Genomic DNA, 27,022 nt, shown 5'->3' on the forward strand with positions numbered 1-27,022 from the left:
CCCAATGGGGCAAAAGTACGCATGTGCATACTTTTGCGGATTTGAGACATTTTGCAATTGAGACAAAATTAGCTGATAGAATATCAAGCTCAACTTGATCTTCACTTTGAACTTGAAACATGCATTTGCCAAGTCTACCTCACTGGGGGCAAAGATACGCACTGCGAACGTTTGCCCCATTTGTGTGAGTACTTTTGCCCCATCCGGCAACCAATGAATTATTTAACTTCAATATGAAACTATGCACATGTGAACTTATACTGTCATGTAGAAGAAGTCTTCTAACAATAAACTTTCAATATGCCTAACCAGTAATAATCTGAGTTTGAAAGATTAAGAATTAGAATCAATCAATTTTAAGAAAAATTAGATCAAAAGGTACAAAAATAATTTTTACCTTATTTTTGTTGTGGTATTCGCCCTGATTGCGTTTCTCATCCAATGCTACTGAGTAGTACAAACGTATGCCACAAGATGTTGTCGCCAACATATAAGAAGTTACTGAAAATGTAAGTGCGTACCTTTGCCCCGTGCGTACTTTTGCCCCCACCTACCCTATTTATTCTATAAATAAAAAGAATTAAAAAGACTTACTTGTGAGGAATCAACTTTGAGGTTTCCACTGGGTGTGACTTTAAATGGGAAATGATCACTGTTTTCTTGACTTTTCGGCGAGCTATATTAAACGCTATTGTTGAAGAAAATTATTTACAGTTAAAAGGAATGATAAAAAGTGTTGATTCGTAATGGTAGGTAGTCCCCGCTCACGCGGGGATTTTTGCAGTTACTCGAACGCATCGGAAAATCACATGGATAGAAACCTGGTACCTTGTAAATGTACCCCTACCATATCATGGGCTCTTAATGGGCTACTTAATACCATATCATGGGCTCGTTAATGGAGGTCCGAAAAAAAATCTATCTTTAGAAAAACTCGAAATCGTCATATTAAGAATATAAAAAAAGCGAACATTTCGCAAAATGAATGTCAGATCGAAAATCTAAAAAATATGTGTTCAATATTTTTCAAAAATCTATCGCATAATACCAAAGACAACCCCCATGGAGAGGTGTGGGGGGTAACTTTAAAATTTTAAATAGGAACCCCGCGACATTTCGCAAAATGAACATCAGATCAAAAAACTGGAAAATGCGTGTTCAATATTTTTAAACATCTATCGAATGACATCAAACACGACCACCCACGGAAGGGGAGGGGGGTTACTTTAAAATATTAACTAGCAACCCCCACTTTCTATGGAAGATTTGGAGTCCTTACATAAAAACAAGTAACTTTTATTTAAAACTTTTAAAAAAACATTTGTTGGAAATGGAAAATTAAATTAAAAATTGGAAAGTACCCACTAAAATGGAAAATTTAACTTAACTTTTTTTTGCTTTTAGGAGCTAATCTTCACAACTCAATAGGTCCCCATAACGCTCGAGTAACTACAAATTTAGCATACTTGCCTCCCCTACTAAAACAATAGCTTCAAAATCAAAATATAATTATTATTTATTACGCCAGTCAACGGAAGCAAGAATAGGATATTACCTCCGAATTCTATCCTACTGCATGGGTTTTAATGAAATTTTGGAAATAGCCTCTACTTATCTCCTAATTCAAAGTCTACTTTATGTCGATGTGTGCTTTTATCTTGGGGGTGGTTCCCACCCCTTCTCAGGGGTGTAAAATTTTTTGGTAAGATAACCACGGAATTTGCTAGAGAACCTAATTCTAAGCAAAAACTGATCTATAATTTTTTTTTGAAATCTCAATACTTTTTGAGTTATTCGTGGTCGAAAATTGGCCATTTTCATTGAAACATAACACCTTTTCGAACGGTTTTTTTAAATACCTTAAAAAATATGCATCTAACTAAAAAACTGTATAAAACATTTTTGTAGGTTATAAAAAACAAAGACACACTTGCCTTCATAAATCTTCTAGTTATATATAATACAAAAATAGATATGGTAAAAATAACAGAAAAACGGTCGATTTTATGTGTATAATGCTACCAATACTTTTTGTAGTGCTTAAAAAGACCTTTAAAATGAGCAATATTATAAGTAAATTGCATTCAAACTCAAGCGAGATATCTTGCAAACATAATTGATAACTAATTTATTTTAAGAAAAAATGAGAAGTAATTTTAACCCCCATCCACCAGAATGTAAATGCATCCTTTTCCATATACAATACCTTTTATTATAGTATTATTTCTATGTTCAAAAAGTTGGATGAGTTTAAAATAAATGGTTATTGAAAAAATGAGATCAAATTATAGAGCGCATTTTTAAATTTTCTTAAAAATCTTCCTTTTCCTCCATGTAACTTGAAAATGATAATAGATACAGTAATGAAAAATAAAAACGAAATTTTTATATAAAAAAATTCTACATTTTTGTAATATATCTTTTTTTCGTTTTTCTTATCATTTTTAGGAAATTTAAAAATGCGCTCTATAATTTGATCTTACTTTTTTCAAAAATCCTTTATTTTAAACCAGTCCAACTTTTTGAACATAGAAATAAATCTATAATAAGTATTTTAGAAGGAAAACGATGTATTTAAATTCTGATGGATGAGGGGTTAAATATACTTCTCATTTATTCATAAAATACATTAGTCATCAATTTTTTTGCAGCATATCTCGCTTACTTTGAATGTAATCGACATTTAATACTCCTCATTTTAAAGGCTTTTTCAAGCACTATCAAAGTTATTAGTACCATTATACACTTAAAATCAACCGTTTCTCTGTTATTTCAAGTTGAATACACCGATTTGAGCATGCACCAAAAAACAAACTCTTCTCACCTACCATACCCCTTTTTGCATTATAACATAACTAGAAGATTTATGAAGGAATGAATCTCTTTGTTATTTTATAAGCTACAAAAATATTTTACATGGTTTTTTTGTTAGGTGCATAGTTTTTAAGTTATTCGCAAAAATCCGTCCGAAAGGGTATCATTTTTCAATGAAAATAGACAATTTTCAACAACGAATAACTCAAAAAGTATTGAGTTTTCAAAAAATAATTATGGAACAGTTTTTGCTTAGAATTAAATCCTCTAGCCTCTTCCGTGGCTATTTTATCCAAAAAAAATTTCACCCTCGAGAACTGCTTGGATTGACATGAAATTTGGCATACACATAGCTAACAAGTCAAAGAAAAAAAGTGATATTGTGCCTATGTGTGCTTTTGCCCTAGGGGTGAGTTTCACCCCCTTTTGGGGGTGAAAAATATATGTTCGAAATAAGTCCAGAAATAGATAAAATGACTAATTCTAAGCAACTTTTGTTCTATAAAGTTTTTTCACAAAGTTAATACTTTTCGAGTTATTTGCGGGTGAATATGTTAAATTTTCTACAAAATAACCACGTTTTCAGACGGTTTTTTGCAAATAACTCAAAAAGTAAGTATTGGGTGAAAAAAAATTCGTATCAAAAATATAGCACGTAATAAAGTGAAAAACTGGGTGTATATATTAGGTCACTGTACCTAGTAGAAGCAGAGTTATAGCTAATGAAAAATAGGTTCATATTCGTCAAATTCCAAATCGTATATTTTAACGTGCCATAACTAAAAAACGAAGGACTATTTTGGGGAAAACTCTATTTAACTTTTTTAAAGTGTATAAAAAATGGTTATTTTTGTTTTTAAAAAAAAAATTTTAGTATCAAAAGTAAAAAAATTACGCTCAAAATAAAGTTGGTCCCACGCTTTTATTTAGTTCAAGATTTCGCGTCAAATCTTTAGACGTTAATTGCCTTTTCTGCCTTTTCTCCAATGCAAATGAATGAAAACTTGCAGACATATGCACTCGCGGAAATAATACACGAATAGTCAATAAAAATTTTTTTTATGATTATTATCTGTTTAAATAAAAAAAAAACGATTTTAATGGAAAATGCTTAATTTCTGTTGTTTCTGACAATGTAAAAACTTGAAACTTTTACGGATTGTAGCTAATGATTAGAACTATACATAATTTAACTTTTTACGTTAATTGTTTACGTAATGCTTTATAAATAAACAATAAAGTTTCAAATTTTTTGCCGATTCCGACTACTTTTCATGTTAGTACATCATAAGTTTTATACATATTTTAATAAACATGACAATATATTTTAATGTTTGAAAAGTGTAAGACTAAAAAGTAAAAAATAAAAAAATTTTAAAAAAAAATTTGACTAAAATTAAAAATTTAAAAAAATCAACCAAAAACAAAAAAAAAAATAAAAAAAAATGAAAAAATCTAACACATTCGTTAAGAAAAGCGCGGGGCGAAAACCGTTTATTCGATGAACACGCGCCACGCTTTTCTTTCACGAATGTGTTAGATTTTTTCAGTTTTTTTAATTTTTTTGCTTTTTGGTTGATTTTTTTATAATATTTTTAATTTCAGTCACTCGAAACTAAAGAAAAGCGTTTCTTAAATATTTTTTTCATTTTTTTTTATTTTATTAAGAAATCGGGAAAATCACCCCCTAATTAGCAGTTCAAATGAACTTAATTGTTATCACTTCACAAGTTTTTTACTCGCGTATGGTATTGATCATACGATCTGTAAGTTTCATCGGTTCAAAGTCCTTATTATTGAAAGAGCTGTAGTTAAAAGGGCTTGAACGAGTCACTTATTACGAGTGTATGAAAATTTAGAAACACCAAATCTTGACCAATTTTTGTCTTACAGAAAAACAAAAAAATGCAAAATATTCAGAAAAGTAAAGCCGACTTTTTTTATTGTTTAAGACTTTTGGTATCTCTAACAATTTTTAAGTTATTTTGATTTCTTGACATTTCTTTCAAAATTAAAATTTTTAAAAAACTTACTTTAAAACCAAATTATTTCAAAAATAAGCACTTTGAATCAATGAAACTTACAGATCATATAAACACAACATAAGTAAAGTAACTTGTGAAGCGGTAACGATTAATTTCATTTAAGTTGCTAATTGGGGGGTGATCTTCCTGATTTTTTTTGCCAAAACAAAAGAGACCAACTTTATTTTGAGCGTAACTTGCTTACATTTGATGCTAGAAATTTTTTTATAAAAACAGAAATAAAGCTTTTTTTTAAACACTTTAAAAAAGTTGTAATGTGTTTTCCCCAAGAATGTTTCATTATTTGGATATTTCACATTGAATTATTCTATTTGGAATTTTTCGAATATGAACCTATTTTTCATTAGCTATAACTCTGCTTTTGCTAGGTATAGAGACCTAATATATCGACTGTTTTTTTCACTTTTTTTATAGGTTATAGTTTTGCTAAGAATATTTTTTTGACAAAATGCTTACGTTTTGAGTTATATGCGAAAAACCGTCTAAAAACGTGGTTATTTTGTTGAAAAATGAACATATTCACTTGCAAATAACTCGAAAAGTATTGATTTGGTGGGAAAACTCTATAGAACAAAAGTTGCTTAAAATTAATCAGCTTATCAATTTCGGGACTTAAGACTAAGTTTTCACTCTAATGGCATATAACATATCCCACCAGAATGAAAACAATGGGAACCTTCTCTGGTTACACCTCCGAGGCTTCTACAATTTGCAAGCCATACGGATGCTGAGACTAAGGAAGATGAGGAAATTCTACAATTTACAATTCACGTCACATCTGCTCAGCGCGGTAAAGTTCCAACGAGACTGGTTCCCTTCATACTCCACACAGAGTAAATGTAAATCAAAAATGAATAACCATTTTCAATTTCGTTGCAAAACGAAAATACAGCCGAACCATATTCCAGTCCAATCAGAGAGTGCTGCAAGCACCTCTACCGGTTTCGAAACTTATTAGTCTCTCATCAGGAGGCACATATGCTGCTCTCCCTGATCCAACCAAAACAAACCCCAGCGTACAGTCCCGAATTGCAACGAACGAAATGGCATAGATGCCCTAGCGGCAACTGCTAGCAAAAGACTAAGTTTTCACTCTAATGGCATATAACATATCCCACCAGAATGAAAACAATGGAAACCTTCTCTGGTTACACCTCCGAGGCTTCTACAATTTGCAAGCCATACGGATGCTGAGACTAAGGAAGATGAGGAAATTCTACAATTTACAATTCACGTCACATCTGCTCAGCGCGGTAAAGTTCCAACGAGACTGGTTCCCTTCATACTCCACACAGAGTAAATGTAAATCAAAAATGAATAACCATTTTCAATTTCGTTGCAAAACGAAAATACAGCCGAACCATATTCCAGTCCAATCAGAGAGTGCTGCAAGCACCTCTACCGGTTTCGAAACTTATTAGTCTCTCATCAGGAGGCACATATGCTGCTCTCCCTGATCCAACCAAAACAAACCCCAGCGTGCAGTCCCGAATTGCAACGAACGAAATGGCATAGATGCCCTAGCGGCAACTGCTAGCAAAAGACTAAGTTTTCACTCTAATGGCATATAACATATCCCACCAGAATGAAAACAATGGGAACCTTCTCTGGTTACACCTCCGAGGCTTCTACAATTTGCAAGCCATACGGATGCTGAGACTAAGGAAGATGAGGAAATTCTACAATTTACAATTCACGTCACATCTGCTCAGCGCGGTAAAGTTCCAACGAGACTGGTTCCCTTCATACTCCACACAGAGTAAATGTAAATCAAAAATGAATAACCATTTTCAATTTCGTTGCAAAACGAAAATACAGCCGAACCATATTCCAGTCCAATCAGAGAGTGCTGCAAGCACCTCTACCGGTTTCGTAACTTATTTATTATATTAGTTATATGCCATATGCCATATATGCATATATTAGTTATATGCCTCTATATTAGTTATATGCCATTAGAGTGAAAACTTAGTCTTTTGCTAGCAGTTGCCGCTAGGGCATCTATGCCATTTCGTTCGTTGCAATTCGGGACTGCACGCTGGGGTTTGTTTTGGTTGGATCAGGGAGAGCAGCATATGTGCCTCCTGATGAGAGACTAATAAGTTTCGAAACCGGTAGAGGTGCTTGCAGCACTCTCTGATTGGACTGGAATATGGTTCGGCTGTATTTTCGTTTTGCAACGAAATTGAAAATGGTTATTCATTTTTGATTTACATTTACTCTGTGTGGAGTATGAAGGGAACCAGTCTCGTTGGAACTTTACCGCGCTGAGCAGATGTGACGTGAATTGTAAATTGTAGAATTTCCTCATCTTCCTTAGTCTCAGCATCCGTATGGCTTGCAAATTGTAGAAGCCTCGGAGGTGTAACCAGAGAAGGTTCCCATTGTTTTCATTCTGGTGGGATATGTTATATGCCATTAGAGTGAAAACTTAGTCTTTTGCTAGCAGTTGCCGCTAGGGCATCTATGCCATTTCGTTCGTTGCAATTCGGGACTGCACGCTGGGGTTTGTTTTGGTTGGATCAGGGAGAACAGCATATGTGTCTCCTGATGAGAGACTAATAAGTTTCGAAACCGGTAGAGGTGCTTGCAGCACTCTCTGATTGGACTGGAATATGGTTCGGCTGTATTTTCGTTTTGCAACGAAATTGAAAATGGTTATTCATTTTTGATTTACATTTACTCTGTGTGGAGTATGAAGGGAACCAGTCTCGTTGGAACTTTACCGCGCTGAGCAGATGTGACGTGAATTGTAAATTGTAGAATTTCCTCATCTTCCTTAGTCTCAGCATCCGTATGGCTTGCAAATTGTAGAAGCCTCGGAGGTGTAACCAGAGAAGGTTCCCATTGTTTTCATTCTGGTGGGATATGTTATATGCCATTAGAGTGAAAACTTAGTCTTTTGCTAGCAGTTGCCGCTAGGGCATCTATGCCATTTCGTTCGTTGCAATTCGGGACTGCACGCTGGGGTTTGTTTTGGTTGGATCAGGGAGAGCAGCATATGTGCCTCCTGATGAGAGACTAATAAGTTTCGAAACCGGTAGAGGTGCTTGCAGCACTCTCTGATTGGACTGGAATATGGTTCGGCTGTATTTTCGTTTTGCAACGAAATTGAAAATGGTTATTCATTTTCGGGACTTAACTTGAACATATATTTTTTCACCCCCGAGATGGGGTGAAACTCACCCCCAGGACAAAATCACACATCGGCACCATATCACTTTTTTTCTATGACATGTTAGCTATGCGTATGCTAAATTTCATGTCAATTCAAGCAGTTCTTTAAAATTTACAGCAAAAACCGTGAAATAATGTACTAAAAAAGAATCTTATTGACTCTTATGCTTACTTGAATTTTGGCATTCTATTCTCGGATATAACGTCAATTATTTGTGTTCGTGTCTTCTTTTTGCTGGGAAAAAGAAAATCCTTATCTGTTATAGGTTCCGTTGATACGTACTCAGGCAACTGTTGTTTTGAATACAAAAGAACCAAATTTTCGGAAGGAATTGTCGATGATGTAGAATGGATATTAGCATAACCTGAAAATAACACTTCATTTACCAGAATAAAAAAGATACATAATAAAATTTGTCAAGAAGCTCTATGACGTTGATGGCTTCATTTTAAATAACCAAATTATCTAATTTTCTGCAACAAATTATAAGACTTTTTCGTTTCGTTTTAAAAATTGTTCTAAGTTAATCTAGAAGTATTCATCCTCACCTTCAGAAGTCTCAGCTTCATTCATCCAATATTGGACATAAGTATCTTTATTCCAGTATTTCTTCCGTTCTTCTCTGTTACTAATTACTCTGTAAATGTTTTGGGGTCACCTACCCATCTTATTTGCGGTCTTCTTTGTGCCAGGTTAAGACCCGTTCTCCCAATGTCTTAATTGTACGATTTGATTATTCCTTCTGTTATATTTAAATCTAATGTGGTATCCTGTAAATCGTCATTTATATTTTGTTGATTACATATATGTTGATATTTGATATTCATATTCATAACCTCTTATTTTACATTTTGTAGTTTCCTATCCCATAGCTCTTTCTATTTTCTTTATTCTATCGCATTTGCCTTTTTTAACACCTTTCTATTTAAGGTCTTTTTCTGCTTCACCTAACCATGTCGTTCGTGGTCGACCTACTTTTCTTTTGTCGTCAATCTCTGTATCTACTAATATTTTTGGCATTCTTTCTTCTTTAATTCTTTCTACCATCTCAATATTGATGCTTCAACTACTTCCGATATAACATGCTCTTTAAAAGGAGTTATGATCGCGGCATTGATTATTCTTATATATAACTCCACCTCCAAGAATTCTTCTCTATAGTTCCCTTTCTCATTCATTTTATTTTTTTCTTTTTTGGGTTTAATTTAGCACCCATGTTTCGTGTATCAAGGATTTTATGTAAAACTCCTGCCTTTATGTATTCTTGAATCCAGCTCACAGTTATCTTTTTAGCTCTCATGAATGTTAGTTCCCAGGTTCTAATATTATAACATATAATATACAGGGTTGTTTTATTAATTATTAAAAATATTTTAAATGTAGATTTATGGGCTCAAAATATTAGGGTTTAACCAAAAGGGAGCTAGAGATTTTTGAAGATGGCGTCGTGTAATTAGTTTTTTTTAAATACCTCCAGAACGCTTCTATTTAGAAAACCTAAAACTGCTAGGTCTAGTTATTTTCTAGAGATAAATTGATTCCGTAAATTTCGAATTTCTAGTACCGGTCATAGGCGTTCCTTTTGGGTAGGGCAAAGGTTATTTTATCGAATCTTTTTTGTCTTAACCTTTTAAGCATTTTTTGACACTGCACTTGATTATTAAATTGTGAGGTATTTTAGTATTAAAAGGTACTCTTGCTTAAAAGTTGGTAGGATACACCGTTTTCTAGAAAAATTGATTTGAAAATTATTCGTTTTTTGAATTTGAAAAACAATTTCTCATTTCGACTTTTGACTTCTCTTGTAAACATATCGCCGCTTCGCAAGAACGTAGGCTTAAGTCAAAATTTGACGAAATTGACTTATTAATGCAGATCTACTAAAAATAAAAATATCTATCGCGTGAATAAAGACCTATGGCGTTAATAATAATAGTCGCTAAGAGATGACACCAAGTGTCTATATTTGTTTAGCGCAAAATTAGTTAATTAACATTTTCGTATGAATACAGACCCAAGCTAGTTACGCCGCAGAATAGCGCAGAATGTGAAGCAATTTGTCTGTTTGTTTCTCGTCAAGGACGACCGGTCTTATACTTACGATTAGATTTTGTGAAAATTCTCTCTAAAATAAGGACCCTTTTTGTAGTTAGGTCAGCGTTTTAACAAAGTTGAAGTAAATGTTTCTGAGGAAAAAAGACTCAAATGTAATAGGGGTTAACAAAAACACTTTATAAATTTATCTAGTTATCACAGTTTGCATTTTAGTCCAGAAGGCCACTGCGCATCCGCTAGGAAAAATATTCCGATTCGGATTTTTTGCACAATTTTACTCAAAAAGAACCCCTTCTAACAAATTTACATGTTGCCAGGTCCAAAAGTGGGTGAAAATTCTTTTAAACGGTTTTTTTTTTGTTTTTTTCCTAAAATTATTTTTTTTGCATCGAACAAAGTTTTTTTAGGTTTTTTGGATCATTTGAAACAGAAAAGGTTTTTATTGACTTTTCTCTAGAGTGGATAGTTTTTGACATATAAGAGATTAAAAATTTAAAAATTGCGAAATCGGCCATTTTTAAACCTCAGAAACTATGTGATAAACTGGAAATTTCGATGTTGCCAAGGTAATAAGATATTCTTTGAACATCGATTGATGAAATCCAGGAGAGTTTTTTGAAATACAATCTCGAAAACCCCTTTGTTTTTTATTTGCCAATCAAGCGGGCGTTGCATGTATATGTAACATGCGTAAATATATGTGCGGAAAAATATTTCGATTCAATTTTTTTCACCATCTTGCTTGAAAATATTCCCTCTTAACAAATTTGTATGTTGCCAGGATCAAAAAGTCAAAAAATAAATTAAACGTTTGTTTTTTGTTTTTCCCTAAAACTAATTTTTTGCATCGGACAAATTTTTTTAGGTTTTTTGAATCATTCCAAATAGCGATTGGAAATTTAAAAATTGCACAATCGGCCATTTTTAACCCTCAAAAACTATGTAAAACACCGAAAATTTCAATGATACCAAGGTACGTAGATATTCTAAGAATATCTATTGATAAAGTCCCGAAGAGTTTTTTGCAATACAATATCGAAAACCCCTTTGTTTTTTAATTGCTAATCAAGCGGTCGCTACACTATTTTTAACCGTTGCATGTATACGGGTCATTCCATTTCAAATCACTCAATTTTGGAACAAAAAGAATTTTGGACCTCTGATTTGTCTGAAAATTGGTATATAGCTTCTGCGGGACGTACAAATAAGATATTTAAGTCTACTGTAAGTACAATTAACTCGAAAATATCGACCTCACGACAAAAATTGTTAAAAAGAAATTGTAATAATTGTAAATACGATTTGTTTGGAACAATTTCAGTTCCTACCATTTTTGTCGAAAAGTTAAAAATGGCGGAGATATTGAGCAAAACAGGTTCTCCTTTAAAATCAAGATGGCGGCTAACGTAACGGAGAAATTCATTCGTGATTTTAAATTTAGGCTACTATTGACTCCCCTAAAGATCAGAAAAATAAAATTTTGGGCAGCTCGGCATTCAAGGTCAAATGCTATCCTGACTGGACTAATATATACTTTTGAGTCTGATATTACTGCATGTAACTTTTTTGGTATTGTAATATAATTCAAATCCTTCTAACCACTTAAAGTCCTATCTTTTGGCTATCTGTGAGAAAATTTTCAGCCAAATCGATGATGATGTATTTTGGAAATGGAGGAAAATGTAAAAAAACGGTATTTTAACGTTTTTTACACTATAAAACTTGATCAAAAACTTGTTTTGATTCAAAATAACTTGTTATAATGCCATATAATGACATTTTTGAGTCCTTTCTATTAAAATATTATGTTTTTCATTGATACTTTACGACAGAAAATGCAAATTTGTTGAAATAAACACCAAATCACTGTAAAATCGCATAAAATAACATTTTGAGAAAAAAAGAAGAAGAAGATTTTTTGACCTTAAATATCTTAGTTTTACGTCCCGCAGAAGCTATATACCAATTTTCAGACAAATCGGAGATCCAAATTTTTTTGCCTGAGTGATTTGACATGGAATGTACCATACAATATTGTATGTATGTAATATGTGTAAATATATGTGCGGAAAAATATTCTGATTAAATTTTTTTCCACCATCTTGCTTAAAAAGGTTCCCTATTAACAAATTTGCATGTTGCCAGGGTCAAAAATGTGTCAAAAAAAATTTTAAACAATTTTTTAAACTTAAAATGTTTTCCGAGTACATAATATTATACACATGCAACGGTTGAAAATAGTGTCGCTCCCGCTTGATTAGCAATTAAAAAACAAAGGGGTTTTCGATATTGTATTGTAAAAAGCTCTTCGGAATTTCATCAATCGATATTCTTAGAATATCTACGTATGTACCTTGGTGTCATTGAAATTTTTGGTGTTTCACAGTGTTTTGGTGTTAGTTTTTGAGGGTTAAAAATGGCCGATTCTGCAATTTTTAAAATTTCAATCGCTTATATCTCGAAAACTATCACATTTATAGAAAAGTCACTTAAGGTCTTTTCTATTTGGAATGATCCAAAAACCTAAAAAAATTTGTCCGATGCAAAACAATTAGTTTTAGGAAAGAACAAAAAACAAACGTTTAAAATTTTTTTGACTTTTTGATCCTGGCAACATACAAATTTGTTAAGAGGGGATATTTTTAAGCAAGATGGTGAAAAAAATTGAATCGAAATATTTTTCCGCACATATATTTACGCATGTTACATATACATGCAACGGTTGCCAATCAAGCGCCCGCTTGATTGGCGGCGCTTGATTGGCAAATAAAAAACAAAGGGGTTTTTGATATTGTATTGCAAAAAACTCTCCTGGATTTCATCAATCGATGTTCAAAGAATATCTTCTTATCTTGGCAACATCGAAATTTTCAGTTTTTCACATAGTTTCTGCGAGTTAAAAATGGCCGATTTCGCAATTTTTAATTTTTTAATCGCTTATATGTCAAAAACTATCAACTTTAGAGAAAAGTCACTAAATACCTTTTCTGTTTGAAATGATCGAAAAAACCTAAAAAAACTTTGTTCGATGCAAACAAAAAAATTTTAGAAAAAAAAACAAAAAAAAAACGTTTAAAAAAATTTTGACCCACTTTTGGACCTGACAACATGCAAATGTGTTAAAAGGGGTCCTTTTTGAGTTAGATTGTGCAAAAAATCCGAATCGGAATATTTTTCCTAGCACATGCGCAGTGGCTTTCTGTACTATGTATTTAGATATATTTCTAACAAAATTGTATATACTTAATCTAATTTACTAACCGTTGCACGTCATCCGCGTCATAGCCTTTGACGTCGCATGATGCCAACACGAAATATTTAGGTGGTAGGTGTGTTCTTTTTTAGACGTTGCCGAATACACTGGAATTACAGCCACTATACATATTTTATTATATACGCGTAGAAATAATATTTAAAGATTTCTATTAATGTCAACCTAAAGAAATACACAATAATATGTTTCATTTAATTTGTATAAATGGATTATAAAGCGTTTTTATGAAGCACATTTACTCGAATGACACTGTAACTGTAATCGAACGAAGGTGACATTTTAGAATAAATTGGTAACATTTATTTGACAGTTGCGGTGGTGACACTTCATATTTGTTTATATTCTTTACTATAAGTATCTGTTTTATTATATTTACTGTTTTTATTATTTACTTTACTATAAAAACATTCTCTACTATAAAAATATAAATTTCACCTAATTTTATCACGACTTGGAATAATCGAGGTATCTGACAACTTTTTTTAGTTGTTATTGTAGACATAATATACAAAGAAACCTACCTGCTTCATGCCAAGAGTTCGGAGCCGTTTTTTAATTATTAACAATGCAGTGCAAAAACGCTTGCACTGCAAATCTTAAAAGATTATAACTTAATTCTTGTTCTGTATTTCTTAAGTTTTTACTTATTTACATTGAATATTAATTTGTTTTCTTGTATAATCCACGTTTACAATAATTATGTGATTTATTTCATTTAAAATGGATTCAGGATTTTTTTATACTTTGGCAACTATGTCAACTTAGGTCTCTGGCGTAGATAATGACGTGCAACGGTAAGTAAATTAGACGGACTGTAGGTAATTTCATTAAAGTAACAACTTATTTGGAGTTATGCTCATAATCATATTCATAAAATTTTAAAATGCCTCTCCTCTAAAATCGTCTATTTTGACTTAAGCCTATGTTCTTGCGAAGCGGCGATATGTGTTTCTTTGTAATTAAAAAATGTATTAGTTATTGTAATACTGTTTAGAGTGCAAAATTCTAGCAATATATATTGTATATGCCTAGTGCCGATTTCATCTTTTGTTTCGACCCTACTGTTGAATTAACCTGCAATTTATATTTCTTCTGTTTCGGCTTCTACTGCTAAAGTATATTTCTCTCCATAATTCATCTTTGTTTTGTGCGTTATCTCCTTCATTTGGTCCATATAAGTGTCCGTTCTTTAACGGTAAAATATTGCAAAACCTCTAAATTTTAAAGAACCGCTTGGATTGACATGAAATTTGGCATACACATAGCTAACAAGTCAAAGAAAAAAAGTGATATTAAGCCGATATGTGCTTTTGTCCCGGGGGTGCTTTTCACCCCCTCTTGGGGGTGAAAAAGTATTCGTCCAAAGTAAGTCCGGAAATTGATAAACTGACTAATTTTAAGTAACTTTTGTTCTATAGAGTTTTTTTACTAAGTCAATACTTTTCGAGTTATTTGCCAGTGAATATGTTCATTTTTTCAACAAAATAACCACACTTTTAGACGGTTTTTGCAAATAACTCAAATAGTACGTATTTTGTCGAAAAAAAATTCATAGCAAAAATATAGCCTGTAAAAAATTTAAAGAAATGGTGTATATATCACGTGTCTATACCTAGTAGAAGCAGAGTTATAGCTAATTAAAAATAGGTTCATATTCGTCAAATTCCAAACGGAATATTTTGACGTGAAATAACCAAAAATGAAGCACATTTCGGGGAAAACTCATTACAACTTATTTAAAGTGTTTCAAAAAAGCTTCATTTTTGTTTTATAAAAAAAATTTTTAGCATCAAAAGTAAACAAGTTACGCTCAAAATAAAGTTAGTCCCTTTTTTTTGTTAAAAAAATCGGGAAAATCACCCCCTAATTAGTATCTCAAATGAACTTAATCGTTACGACTTCACAAGTTTCTTGACCCATGTATGTATTGTTTATATGATCTGTAAGTTTCATCGGTTCAAAGTCCTTATTTTTGAAAGGGCTGTTGTTAAAAGGGGTTGAACGAGTGACTCATCACGAATGTATGCAAATTTAGAAACACCAAATCTCAATCAACTTTTGTCTAACAGAAAAACAAAAAAATACATGATATTCAGAAAAGCAATGCTGACATTTTTTGTTTTTCGAGATTTTTGTATCTCTAACAATATTTAAGTTATTTTGAAAAAAAGCATATTTTTCAAAATTAAAATTTTCAAAAATTTTATTTTAAAACCAAATTTTTTCCAAAATAAGCACTTTGAATCGATGAAACTTACAGATCATATAAACACAACATAAGTAAAATAATTTGTGGAGCGGTAACGATTAATTTCATTTAAGTTGCTAATTAGGGGTGGTCTTCCCGATTTTTTTTTGCCAAAACAAAAGCGACCAACTTTATTTTGAGCGTAACTTGCTTAAATTTAATGCTAGAACCTTTTTATAAAAACAGAAATAAAGCTTTTTTTAAACACTTTAAAAAAGTTAAAATAGATTTTCCCCTAAAAGTGCTTAATTTTTTGGATATTTCACTTCGAAGTATTCTATTTGAAATTTGGTGAATATGAATCTATTTTTCATTGGCTATAACTCTGGTTTTACGAGGTCCAGAGACCTAACGCGTACACCATTTTTTGTACTTTTTTACAAGCTATATTTTTGCTAAGAACGTTTTTTTCGACAAAATACTTACTTTTTGAGTTATTTGCGAAAAACCGTCTAAAAATGTAGTTATTTTGTTGAAAAATGAACATATTCACTCGCAAATAACTCGAAAAGTGTTGACTTGGCGAAAAAGCTCTATAGAACAAAAGATACTTAAAATTAGTCAGTTTATCCATTTCCGGACTTATTTCAGACTTATATCTTTTCACCCCCAAGAGAGGGTGAAAGTCACCCCCAGGGCAAAAGCACACATCGGCACAATATCACTTTTTTCTTTGACATGTAAGCTATGCGTATGCCAAATTTCATGTCAATCCAAGCGGTTCTTTAAAATTTAGAGCAAAAACCGTGAAAGAATGGACTAACTGTTATAATCGCTTTATTACGTCTACACTATTTATCATTAATTTCTAATAGTAATATTCTTTCTGACCATGCTTTCCAGCAGTATATCTGAATCTATTCTCTTGATGAAGGAATGAACGTGATGAACGTTGAGAGAATTTGCTTGAAATTTTTCAAGAAATACTTGAAAAAATAGATTTCTTACAAAATAAATGTTTACTTTACCAGCTAGGACTGAGTTAAAAATTGTTGAAGTATATAAACCAGAAGAATGAGAGAATCGTAGAATTGTAGAACGCTCTATATGTAGACAATATTAAAAAACCATATCCTTAATACCTTGTGGTAATTTGGTGAGATTAGGGACCAAACTTCTGGTCTCAGATTTTTCCAAAGAATGGCGATGCTAAAAATAAAATGTATAAGAAATATGTAATACTTATATAATTTGTATTACTCTAGATTGGCTTAATCCTCTGTCCAATAACTTATTTGTCAAATTGCTCTTACAAATTCGTTCTCTCTTATTTTCCAAGCGTTCGCAAGGAAAAAGTCTAAAATTAAATTATAAATTAATAAGCCATCCAAGACAAATATAATTAAAGCGAGCCTTGGAATAAGTATTCCTCCTTTCTGATGGTTAGTCACACAAGAGTACATTCATTTGCTACATAAATACCTTAATAAGTCCACTGAAAGTCTCAAGAACATAAAATAAAAACTTATTTTAGCTGTCTATTGACTTACGCTGATTGACTTCTATAAGCAATCAATATTTGATGCTTCTTTATTTGCACAAAATAATTTTCTTATAATAAAAACACTGACAGAACTACTGTCTCAGACATGATAATAAACGACAAGTAAACGAAATATTCAAAATAGAGGGTACCTGCAGGGTGCAGGTAATATAGACATCATAAAGACGAACCATACCATAATATAGGCCTCATATTTCCGTAACTTTGACGCGACTTGGCATCTGACTCTGACAATTTTTATTTTTATTGACCTCTTTAACTACAGTCGGAAAAATGAAAGATTACCCATGAACGATCACATCAATCACTTATTTTGTATTTGCCGTCTTTTTCTATAAATAATAAACGTTTGTTATAGAAACAAATAGCAAATACAAAATAAGTGATTGATGTGATCGTTCATGGGTATTCTTTCATTTTTCCGACTGTACGTTTGTTATTTATAGAAAAAGACAGCAAATACAAAATAAGTGATTGATGTGATCGTTCATGGGTAATCTTTCATTTTTCCGACTGTAAAACCTCTATGTTTCCTGCAGTGGCTTAAGTGGACTTTTTAAATTATTACCAATTTAAGGCCAAAAATGTAGCTTCGCTGTCGCCAACGACTAACCAGTAAAGCATTCCTCAATGTTTCTCGGACAATAGCAAAAAAGTTATTAAAATTGTCTATAAGAAAAAATTGCAATGTTGGAAATGGTTGAAAAGTTTATTAAAATCTTTTGTAAGTTAAGTTTTTTCTGACTTATGTTGTTGCAAAAAAAAGGTTAATTGGAAAAAACAAATTGAATAACTTTTTAAGTAATTGACTAATTACCCTGAAATTTCAAACACATTTTTGACACCATAATACCCTACTTTCCACAAAAATATTAAGGTTGTAGGTTCTTTTTTACAATAGTTATTAATGAAAATTAGGAATGTTATAGTTATTTTCCTAACAAGTGCAGAAAGTCATTCTTTTCCGCACGCGACTGCAGTTTGCCGAACGACGCGAAGCGGGAGTTCGGCAAGCAGTCGAGTGCGGAAAAAAGACTTTCTGCAAGAGTTAGGAACAATATTTTTTCTAAGAGTCTTTAAAAAATTACCAAATCTTAATCAATTAATTTATTCAATATGATTATTTCATTCATAGGAGATTCTGACCAATAGAAAGCTACAGAAATCTGAATTAAATCGATAATTTTTGATAATCTCCCGTCGTTAAGTATATTACGTCAGATGCCCTTCGTTGCTACGAAAAAATACATTCAGTGACCTTAATGACAATTAATGTTTTAAAAATTATAAAAGTGGTGACTTTCAATCGTCAAATATTTATAAAAACTGTGTGTTTAATGGTACTTACATAAATAAATTACAATAAAATTTTGGTTTTGAACAGTTTTATTCATGAAATAATCGCAACAAATTGCACTCGACCTCTGAAATTAATATAGCATTTTTGCTCTCGTGACATTTTGACATAAATTAAAACTGTCAAAGTGTCACTCGGGAAAAATTCAATAATTTTAGAGCTTTTGTGCAATTACTACTGAAAATACATACACAAATTAATTCTTTGACAAGGTTGTCAAAACCAAACTTTCAATATAATTAGTTAGCATGACGACGATCTTGGTTTCCATGACGATGATTCAAAACGACTGTTATTGTCTACCGATTTGACTTTCGAATATTATGTCAAAATAATATTATTTCATCGAATTGTCGCGTTAATTTCATTAAAACAGGAACACAATAAGATATATTTGAAATAAATTAGTAAATAATATCTAAATATTAGATTATTGCATGTATTATAATTACTTTAAGGCCTTATTAACATATCTAAATTAACACGCGTGCAGAAAAGTAAAAACCGCGTGCGGAAAAGTAACACGCGTGCAGAAAAGTGAATCTTTCTAAACTAAAATGCGTGTGCGAAAGTAGACATTTTTGCACGCTCGTAGAAAAAAGTTTTTACAGCTTTTTAAGCAACAAATTAGTTAATCAACATTCATATATCGCCATTTTAAAGCTTTAAACGTGCATAATTAAAAGCTTGGGGCAAAATTTTGGACCAATTCTTTTAAAGGCGTTCATTTTTTTCAAATCCTGAGAAAACTACTAAATATGTTTTAAAAATTTAAACGCACAATGACAAATTACATTATTACCGAGGACCGAAAGTTCCTTAGAATAAAAAAGTTTCTTTTGAATTTGATATTTGAAATTAAAAATCACACTAAATTTTCTCTTCTTTTTCACTCTGTAACTTATTAAAATAAACATTATAGAAGTTTTGAGGGACTGTCGGCCCTCGGTAATAATGTAATCTTTCTATCTGCAATTAAATTTTCCAAAAATACTTATTAGTTTTCTAAAGATTCGAAAAAAATTAATGTACTTAAAAAGCATTGGGCCGAAATTTTGCACGTACGCCCTTAAACGAAATGATTACGTCCAAATCCGTTCATTACGTTCAAATAACTATTAACATCCGCGGATGGCATTGACCTTTAGAGAAACCCAGTCACCAATATGAAGGGAGCTTTCAATAAATTAAAAGCAAAAATACTGTTCGAAGGGTCAATGAAGAGAACCAAATAATCAGAGTTTTATGTATCTTTCGTGTTAGGATTTTAGATTTAATAGTGTTGTGAAGGCTATACACACATCTATTTGCTGCCTAAATTTTCTCTTTTATCTCTTTCGTGATTTCGCTATCTATGGTGATTGCCGCTCCGAGATATTTAAAACCCTTAACTTTTTAAAACCCAATATAACCGTTAAGTTATATGGGTCTGTTGTAACATTTGCCCTATTCTATCTCGTCTCTTGTGTCTGTTAATACACCCATCATCATCATCAATGGTGCTACAGCCCTATGAAAGAGCCTCGACCTTCTCAAGTCTATTACGCCAGTCAGTCATATCCATTTCCAACCGATGCCAGTTTGCTGCGCCTATTTTTCTCCCATCCTCATCTACACCACCCTTCCATCTAAGTTTTGTCCTACCCCTATCTCTACTTTCTACAGGAAGTGACATAAAGATTCTTCTAGGAGGGTTGTTATGCTGTGATCTTGCTAGATGTCCTGCCCATCTTAGTCTTCCTATTTTTATAAGAGATACTACGTCTTTACCACCAAATATAAATATGTTTATATCTAAGGTATACCTCGTAGTTGTACCTCCTCCTCCAAATACCATTTTCACAGATGCCACCGAATATTGCTCTCAGGATCCTTCGTTCAAATATAAGCAGAAGGTTTTCATCTGCCTTGGAGATGGTCCATGTCTCCGATCCATATGTCAACACTGATTGTGTATGGTTATTTTGTTTTTTGGCTTAAGTTTCTGCTTCTCATATGTCTACTCAGTCCAAAATAGCATTTGTTTGCTAGGATTATCCTTCGCTTGATTTCCTCCGTCATGACGTTCTCCTTGGCCTAAGTATGTGAATTTGTCTACCACTTCAACAGTGAATTGGTGACCGATGTTCCTGGCTCTATTGTTGGGTGTTGATGCCAACATCTTAGTTTTCTCCTCGTTTATTTTCAGACTTTTGGTCTACTTTGAGAAGGTGGTATACATTTCTCCTAGTTTGCGTGCTGTGCGGGCAACTAGGTCCACGTCATCTGCATATGTCAAAATTTGGGATGATTTATTAAAAATATTTCCTCTGTTGTCTATTCGTGCATTAATGCACCCATACAACTTAGAAAAAGTTAAGCGTTTTAAATATCTAGGAGCGACAATCACCGTAGATATCGATATCACGAAAGAGATAAAAGAGAAAATTCAGACAGCAAATAGATGTGTGTATAGCCTTCACAATACTATTAAATCTAAAAGCCTAACACGAAAGATACATAAAACTCTGATTAGACCAGTGCTCATGTATGGGTGTGGGACATGGACGCTGACAATAGCAATGGAAAGAAAGCTCAACCGCCATACTTAGTTAAACTAGGAAGAGGTCCCGACGGAAAGAAAGCACCTATAATATGGTCAGATTTAAGAACAATGGAGCTACCCACTGACCCAATTATCATGGACGACCATTCGAGATGGAAGCAGATGGAAGTTGATGAGTCCAAAAAACTCAAAAAACTTGTCAAATACCTGTTCGGGTCAAAGTCCATAAGAGAGTACTTTTCCATTATTTTTCTAGACTTAGACATGAATTCTCGAAGTTTGTGTGAGTATAGTTGATGCTCAACCCATTAAAAGACATATATTAGAATTACTAAAGAAGTAAAGAAGACTTCTTTTGTTACCTAAGAGTTACAAAAGGAATTCTTTTTTACTTCTTCAGTATTTTTACTATGGTATATAGCCAATTGGAGGGATTTCCTGATCTATGTTACATAATACATTTACCACAACGGCATTTAGTAAACTGTACCTATTTTTAAGCTATATTTATACAGGGTGTCCAATAATTAATTGGACATTAGCTAGTGGGTGATAGAAGACATCAAAATATTAAGATTTAACCAAAATCGCTTAAATAAAATATGGCTCCTTACGGAGTTACAGGGTGTTTTATTTAAATATTTAAAAAATATTTTTGCTCAGTATTTTAAAACTATTCGACGTATCCTCTTCATACTTGGCAGAAAGTGTATGTATTATACATCCTATGAAATTAGGATAAATAAACATTTCTGGCTACTACCAGTGGCGTACGACAGGGGACAGCGAATGGTCGATCCTTCCCAAATTCTACGCCACTTGCGGAACTGCCATTTTAGCGCAATTTTTAGATTCTCCAATACTCTTTATGTAAATAACGTACTCTTTACTCGTAACGATAAAGTCATTAGTTTTCGAGATATTTGAAGTTAATCATGTAACTGCACAGATATTTTGATTAATATATTGTGCCGCTTAATTTTAAACTTCAAATATCTCGAAAAATAATGATTTTATCATTAAGATTGAAGAATATATTATTCATTCTTAACAATAAATTCATTAGTTTTCGAAATATTTGAAATTAAAAATCAAGCAGCACAATAGATTAATTAAAATAACTGTGCCGTTACATGTTTAACTTCAAATATCTCGAAAACTATTGACTTTATCGTTACAAGTGAAGAGTACGTTATTTACATAGAGAGTATTGGAGAATCGAAAAATTGCGGTAAAATGGCAATTCCGCCAGTGACGTAGAATTTGGGAAGGGTCACCATCCGCTGTCCCCTGTTGTACGCCACTGGTAGTAGCCAGAAACGTTTATTTATCATAATTTCATAGGGTTTGTAATACCTACACTTTCTACCAAGTATGAAAAAGATACGTCAAATAGTTTTAAAATACTGAGCAAAAATAATTTTTAAATTTTTAAATAAAACACTCTGTAACTCAGTAAGGAGCCATATTTTATTTAAGCGATTTTAGGTAAATCCTAATATTTTGATGTCTTCTATCACCCATTAGCTAATGTCCAATTAATTATGGGACACCCTGTATAAAAATCCACGAGGAAAAAGTGTTCCTGTAGTTGGCTGTATACCATATATGTATTACAAAAAACTACTAAAATCCTTTATAAAAGGTACATTTGTTAAAATCCCTAAAGAGGGCTACATTACAGAACTAGTTTTCAATCGGATGACCGATCATCATCAGTGCTTACGTGATTCTAACGTGCTAACCATCAAAATACAAAAATATATGGGTAAAAACCCTTTAAAATTGATCCGTCATGGAAACATAGATAAAATATGTGAACTTAACGTGGATGTACAAAATATCCCATGTAATATGCTTCGGGTACCATTTGAGCCCAAAATTGACTTGTTTACATGTTGACTAGGATGATGGCAAGTGATGGCATTATATTATATGAATTTTCTTTGAGCTTTAACTATGTTTACTTTTATATCAATTTTAACTACTTAGATCATCGTAAGCGATTTTGGTTTTCGAAACTTCCTTTTATAACACAAAAATTGATTAATTTATCTACTTATTTTAATTTTTTACACTCTAATTTTAACCTTACACAGTATTAATAATATAGTAATACATCTCCGTTCAAACTTTTTAATTTTAAGTTGTTAAGAAGAAAACAGTTACCTTAAATTTAGCAAATCAAGATTCTCGAAACAAAACTTATCTCTGTCCTCAGAAAAAATTATATCCTCCTAAAACGTCAAAATTATTTATTCATTATCACTTGTTAAAACTAAAATTAAGGTTTTTATTACCTGTTCGATTTTTGGAAAACTCTTTACCATGATATTTTTAACCAGAAACTAAAATTTTTGTTAGTTTTTCTCTCTAAAAACACAATATTTCGCTCTGACTTTTTCAAAAAATATATCATAAAACAACAGAAAATAGTTGTCAAACATGTCACAAATTATAGGTTTGGTGGCGACTTCCCTGAGATTTTGCTAAACTATTACACTCAATACTCAACTCAGTGCTCAACTTAACACTCAATAGATGCCATCCCCTGTTTGTGAACACACACACACACACTCTCAAAAGTTAGTTTGCGTTTATTAAAAAAATATATAAAATTTATAAGTATTTTTATTTAATATAAATACTGTAGATACATTTTATATTATATTCGCAAAGACTAATACGGACACACAGATGAAGGTAACATTTCTGAAATCGCACTAGTCTAGATAGATAAACTACTATCCAAAATTCTTAAGCTTATTGAAGAAGAAATATTGATGCCTTGGCCTCCAGAGTGCCTAGACATGAATCTAAACGTGTATTTAGGCTTTATTTGCAACAGGAAAGCCTTCGATCAAGTTCTGATAAAAATAATAATACCTACTATTACTACAACTATGTGCTATGATCAAAGAGCGATAGTACTGATAGAACAAGAGGCAACTAAAGTTATAAAAAATAAAAAGAGTAGTTCTTTTTGAATTACACGCCTTTCCTTTTTTCGTCTTTATGTAAATAAGTGACATATAAATCCAAACACTCATTATAAATTATTTTATTTTATACCTTTAGACGCTCTCAGGGCCGGTAGTTTATGTCCCGATTAACCGATCCAAACACTCATTATAAATTATTTTATTTTATACCTTTAGACGCTCTCAGGGCCGGTAGTTTATGTCCCGATTAACCGGGACAGAAAATACCGGCCCTAAGAATAACAGACTTAATAAATGCAATTATAATTATTACCTACAGTTATAATAATTATTATGATTGCATTTATTAAGTCTGTTATTCTTAGGGCCGGTATTTTTCCGATTAAACCCCGGTTATCTAGCTGGGGTTTAATCGGGACATAAAGTACCGGCCCTAACACTCTTATTTTCCGTTAATGGCAACTTAAGTCATTGGAATGTAAACAACTCAATTTGGATCCCACGTGTTGGGAAATTCAATACATTACCTTAGGGCATTATCCTAGTTGTCATGTGACCATCATAAGGCATTTTATTAAAGTATGCACTTTTAACGCATCTATGTTATATTTAAAGGGTTTTTACCCGGATATTTTTCTTTGGTGGCTCAGCTAGCATCCAGTTTATCTAACACTGATGATGATTTTTTATAAAAATAAAACGTTTTGTTATGATGTAGCCCTTTAAAGGGATTTTAATAAAATTGTATACCTTTTACAAAGGATTTTTTCCAATTTTTGTGATTGATGGTATACAGCCAACTACAGGAAAAACATTTTCTTTTCCTTGTGGATTCTTCTTTTAATGTCAATAAATTTAATTAAAAATTTTTTGACACCCTGTATAAATTATTATGTTAATGTTTTTATTACTGAATAGAGAATTGAATAACCTTTCAAATGAGCTATCTCACGACCGCTATTCTCATTAAAAAAAATATAGATGACGTCATCACGTCCATATGGGTGACGTCACTAGTATGATACATATGCCAAAAAGTCGCAATTTAAAATAAAAATTGACCTGTTTCAGGATTTTTTTTTCAAAATCGTCCATTCTCGAGAAAATGAATTTATTCCAACCTTTACTTGCTCACTGTATATTAAGTACTGTACTATAATTACGAAATTTATATCCAACTAGATGACCCGGTGAACTTCGTTGCACCTTAGATAGTGTGTCAGAATTAGATAATGTGTCATATTTTGATTCTAGATCAATTGCTTGAACGCAATTGCTAGAGATCAATTACTGAAAATCAACCACTCGAAAATGAATTGTTCGACATAAAAATTGATTCAAATACAAATTGCTCGAATAAAAAAGAAAATTATATGTCCAAATATTCATTCATAATAATGCAAAGTTTGTAGGTACATAATAAAGATACATTTAATATGACAAATTATATGATATTCCACGTATACAGTACGTAAATCGTTCAGCTGGACATAGGGAACATACAATATAATATATATTTAGATACGTAAATACATACATTGTATTATTTTGAGATAATTGTGGCAACTGAGCTGTCTCGATGACAATATTTTCGGCCTCATATGAAAAGTGCCTAAGTCCCAGAATAAGCAAAAATGAGATTTTCTGCGCCATCTGATTAATATTTATGGTACGTATGCATAGCAAGGTAAAAAAAGAAAGAGTGTACTTTTTACGCACGTAAGAAGTTATACTTTTATTATATGATTGTAACGAAATCAATATACTTTAAATAGTTTATTTATATTTAATTTAAATATTAAACTAATTTTAATACTTACTACTTTCCAAAAATTAAAAAAATAAAAGAATAAAACACACACAAACACATTGAAAAATGCCACAAAGAAATGATTTCTGAACAATAATTGTTGCCAAAAATTTTAATTAAATACGTATTTCCTGGAAAAAATTATATAATAATATACTTACAACCATAAAATGTATAAAACAATAAAAAAAATAATAACTTGCATTGGGGCTCGAATCCGCTTCCCGTCGATCCCGCCGCTCGAAAGTCAAAGCGACAAAGTATATGTCATGTGGAAATGTACACCAACTGAACGTTTACACCATAAACTTTTTTATATTGTGTTTATTTATATGAATTAAATCAAATTATTAGTTTGATTTTTGTCGAATTAAAATATTAAAATACAACAAAATATAGAGTGAGAAAACGATATATTAGATGAAGATTTGTAGAAAGTTTGTTCGTAATCAGATTATGTAAATAAAGCATTGCCTACTAATAGATAAGTACATTATTTTTTTTTTAGATTTTCCAAATAGGTATGAAGATAAGTTTTTATTGCAATACAACTGAAACATTTAGAATTACGTATCTGTGGCTTTTCAAAACTATTTAGAAAGTCACTACAATTGTAAATTTGATTTTATTTCTGTCCTCACGACAATAAAAACTATTATAATATACAACATTTTTGTTTACCGATAACCTCCATATTGAACAATTATTGACAGATCATTTCAACACCCAATCAGAGCCTGTATAACGACTAATACCATACTGTCGGTGTGCGCATGCGCCCAGTAAAATAAAAATTCACTCCAAATCGCGCCTAAAGAAGTATAACTTCAAAAAGTTCAAAAAAGTCAATAGATGTCGCTAGAACCACAAAAAAGAATTCTATCCAACTCCATGGCGTTCATGACATTTGGAAACACGATTTAAATGTTCGAATTGTCTTCAGGAACAGATTAGAATCCGGATCTGTACCAGTTAGTATACCGTTTAATGGTTCAGGCGGTGTTTCAATTTCAGGAAGTTTCACCTTTCCTGATGCGCAACACATTCCGGCTGGCTCATTTTCAAATTTGAGGGCAATGCGGGCATTCTTTATCCATAGCACCAATTGTTACTTTTGAATGAGTATAATAGTCAATATTTGGCTCATACTTGAATGCTAAACGCAGGAACGAATCAGACGTAAATACTCTATTTATCTGTTGGTGTTGTTGGTCATTGACCAGATATGCCAAATATGCGCCTCCGCCAAA

General features: G+C 32.1%; 1 protein-coding gene across 1 annotated transcript in view; it reads right to left on the reverse strand.

Annotated features, from left to right (window-relative positions):
• Positions 1 to 23,467, reverse strand: part of LOC126888626 (uncharacterized) — a 169,734-nt gene extending 146,267 nt beyond the window's left edge. Inside the window, exons 1-6 of the mRNA XM_050656982.1 lie at positions 23,321 to 23,467; positions 23,190 to 23,257; positions 16,815 to 16,911; positions 16,697 to 16,763; positions 8,209 to 8,401; positions 595 to 676 (exon numbers count right to left, since the gene is read on the reverse strand). Coding sequence (XP_050512939.1) covers positions 595 to 676; positions 8,209 to 8,401; positions 16,697 to 16,763; positions 16,815 to 16,911; positions 23,190 to 23,257; positions 23,321 to 23,350 — 537 coding nt within the window. The 5' untranslated portion in view covers positions 23,351 to 23,467. The remainder of the gene's footprint in view (positions 1 to 594; positions 677 to 8,208; positions 8,402 to 16,696; positions 16,764 to 16,814; positions 16,912 to 23,189; positions 23,258 to 23,320) is intronic.
• Positions 23,468 to 27,022: the final 3,555 nt, after the last annotated feature.

The sequence above is a fragment of the Diabrotica virgifera genome, chromosome 7 (genome assembly GCF_917563875.1).
Source record: "Diabrotica virgifera virgifera chromosome 7, PGI_DIABVI_V3a".
Classification (NCBI taxonomy): domain Eukaryota; kingdom Metazoa; phylum Arthropoda; class Insecta; order Coleoptera; family Chrysomelidae; genus Diabrotica; species Diabrotica virgifera.